The 1,982-nt window shown below is 42.7% G+C and overlaps 1 protein-coding gene across 1 annotated transcript in view; it reads left to right on the forward strand.

The window, feature by feature from the left end:
* Positions 1-1,982, forward strand: part of TAF1 (TAF1 RNA polymerase II, TATA box binding protein (TBP)-associated factor, 250kDa) — a 125,815-nt gene that overhangs the window by 44,600 nt on the left and 79,233 nt on the right. The window contains exon 25 of the mRNA XM_011992078.1: positions 1,260-1,281. Coding sequence (XP_011847468.1) covers positions 1,260-1,281 — 22 coding nt within the window. The remainder of the gene's footprint in view (positions 1-1,259; positions 1,282-1,982) is intronic.

Here is a 1,982-nt window from a genome sequence, read left to right on the forward strand (position 1 = left end):
TTGAGACAGAGTCTTACTCTGTTGCCCAGGCTGGAGTGCAATGGCGCAATCTCAGCTCATTGCAACCTCTGCCTCCCGGGTTCAAGCGATTTTCCTGCCAGAACCTCTCGAATAGCTGGGATTATAGGTGTCTGCCACCATGCCTGGCTAATTTTTTGTATTTTTAGTAGAGACGAGGTTTCACCATGTTGGCCAGGCTGGTCTCGAACTCCTGACTTGGTGATCTACCTGCTTCCACCTCCCAAAGTGCTGGGATTACAGGTGTAAGCCACCACACCAGGCTTGTTATTTATTCTTTTGTTTTTTTTTGAGACAGAGTCTCACTCTGTTTCCCAGGCTGGAGTGCAATGGCGCAATCTCAGCTCATTGCAACTTCTGCCTCCTGGTAAGCAATTCTTGTGCCTCAGCCTCCCAAGTAGCTGTGCTACCAGGCATGTGCTACCATGCCCGGCTAATATTTGTTTTTTGAGACGGAGTTTTGCTCTGCCCAGGCTGGAGTGCAGTAGTGCCATCTCGGCTCACTGCAACCTCTGCCTTCCCATTAAGCAACTCTCCTGCCTCAGCCTCCCAAGTAGCTGGGATTACAGGCGCTCGCCACCACGCTCAGCTAATTTTTGTATTTTTAGTAGTGGCAGGGTTTCACCATGTTGGCCAGGTTGGACTTGAACTCCTGACCTCAGATGATCTGCCTACCTTGGCCTCCCAAAGTGCTGGGATTACAGGCATGAGCCACTGAGCCTGGCCTTATTCTTTATCTGAAATATTTTCTAGGAGTTGAGATAGGTTTGGTAGGGTTTTTTGTTTGTTTGTTTGTTTGTTTTAGAGACAGAGTCTCTGTTTATCGCTCAGGCTGGAGTGCAATGGTGTGATCTCCACTTAATGCAGCCTCCGCCTTCCGGGTTCAAGGGATTCTTGTGCCTCAGCCTCCCGAGTAGCTGGGATTACAGGTGTGCACCACCATGCCCGGCTAATTTTTTTGTATTTTTAGTAAAGACAGGGTTTTAATATGTTGGCCAGGCTGGTCTCGAACTCCTGGCTTCAAGTGATCCTCCCACCTTGGCCTCCCAAAGTTGTGGGATTACACGCATGAGCCACTGCTCTTGGCCCAAGTTTGGTAGGTTTTTTAACATGTACTTTCATGTTTCTTGTCTGTGTGTATACATTGTGTATATATATTTTTAAATATGTACCTTTAAAATATTGTACATATTAAAAGAAGCAACAAAAGTAAAACATACAAGTTGTTTTCCATAACTTAGGATCACAGATACTACTGTGATTGTAATAAGCATCCTAAGATGAGGCAGTTGTCGTACGGTGGAAAGAGCCATGAGCTTGGAAACGGAAGATCTGAATTCAGGTTCTGTTTCTGCCATTTAATAGGTCTGTGACCTTAACCTCTCCAAACTTGTTTTCTCCAATATAAAATGATATGTCCACAGTGTTGTTTTAAATGATACAATTCAGGGGAAGCACTTTATAAACTATAAAATATTCAACAGATATAAAGAGCTGTTCTTAACGCATACTGAAGTCATTAAGTGTTTTAATGTTCCTTTTTGTATGTGGCGTTAGATAAGTGTGATACAGTATTGGCCCCATTTTACAGATGAAACCGAGGTCTAGGATACCAGAGCTACTCATCTGCAAAACTGAGATGGAGACTCGGTGTTATCGAACGTTTTTCTTGTTTTGACTAGAGAATGGGAATACACCCAGCAGGCTGATTATGCTGCTGAATGTAGATGGGCTTCCAACAGCTTGTCTCCTGCATATTTAATATTTTCATAGTTTACAACTTAAATTGGGAGTGAAAATCTTCTCTTTCTTCTTCTTACCTGAGTTTTAAAGCAATGTTTAGTCTCTGGATTTCATTTTTTTTCCATGTGTCATTTCCATACATGCTATTTTGTCTAGTGGCTTCTGATTGATCAGTGCATAACAATTCTATTAGAGCAAAAGTTTGTTTTTTTTTTTTTTTT

This window comes from Mandrillus leucophaeus, unplaced genomic scaffold (assembly GCF_000951045.1).
Source record: "Mandrillus leucophaeus isolate KB7577 unplaced genomic scaffold, Mleu.le_1.0 Scaffold401, whole genome shotgun sequence".
NCBI classification, from domain to species: domain Eukaryota; kingdom Metazoa; phylum Chordata; class Mammalia; order Primates; family Cercopithecidae; genus Mandrillus; species Mandrillus leucophaeus.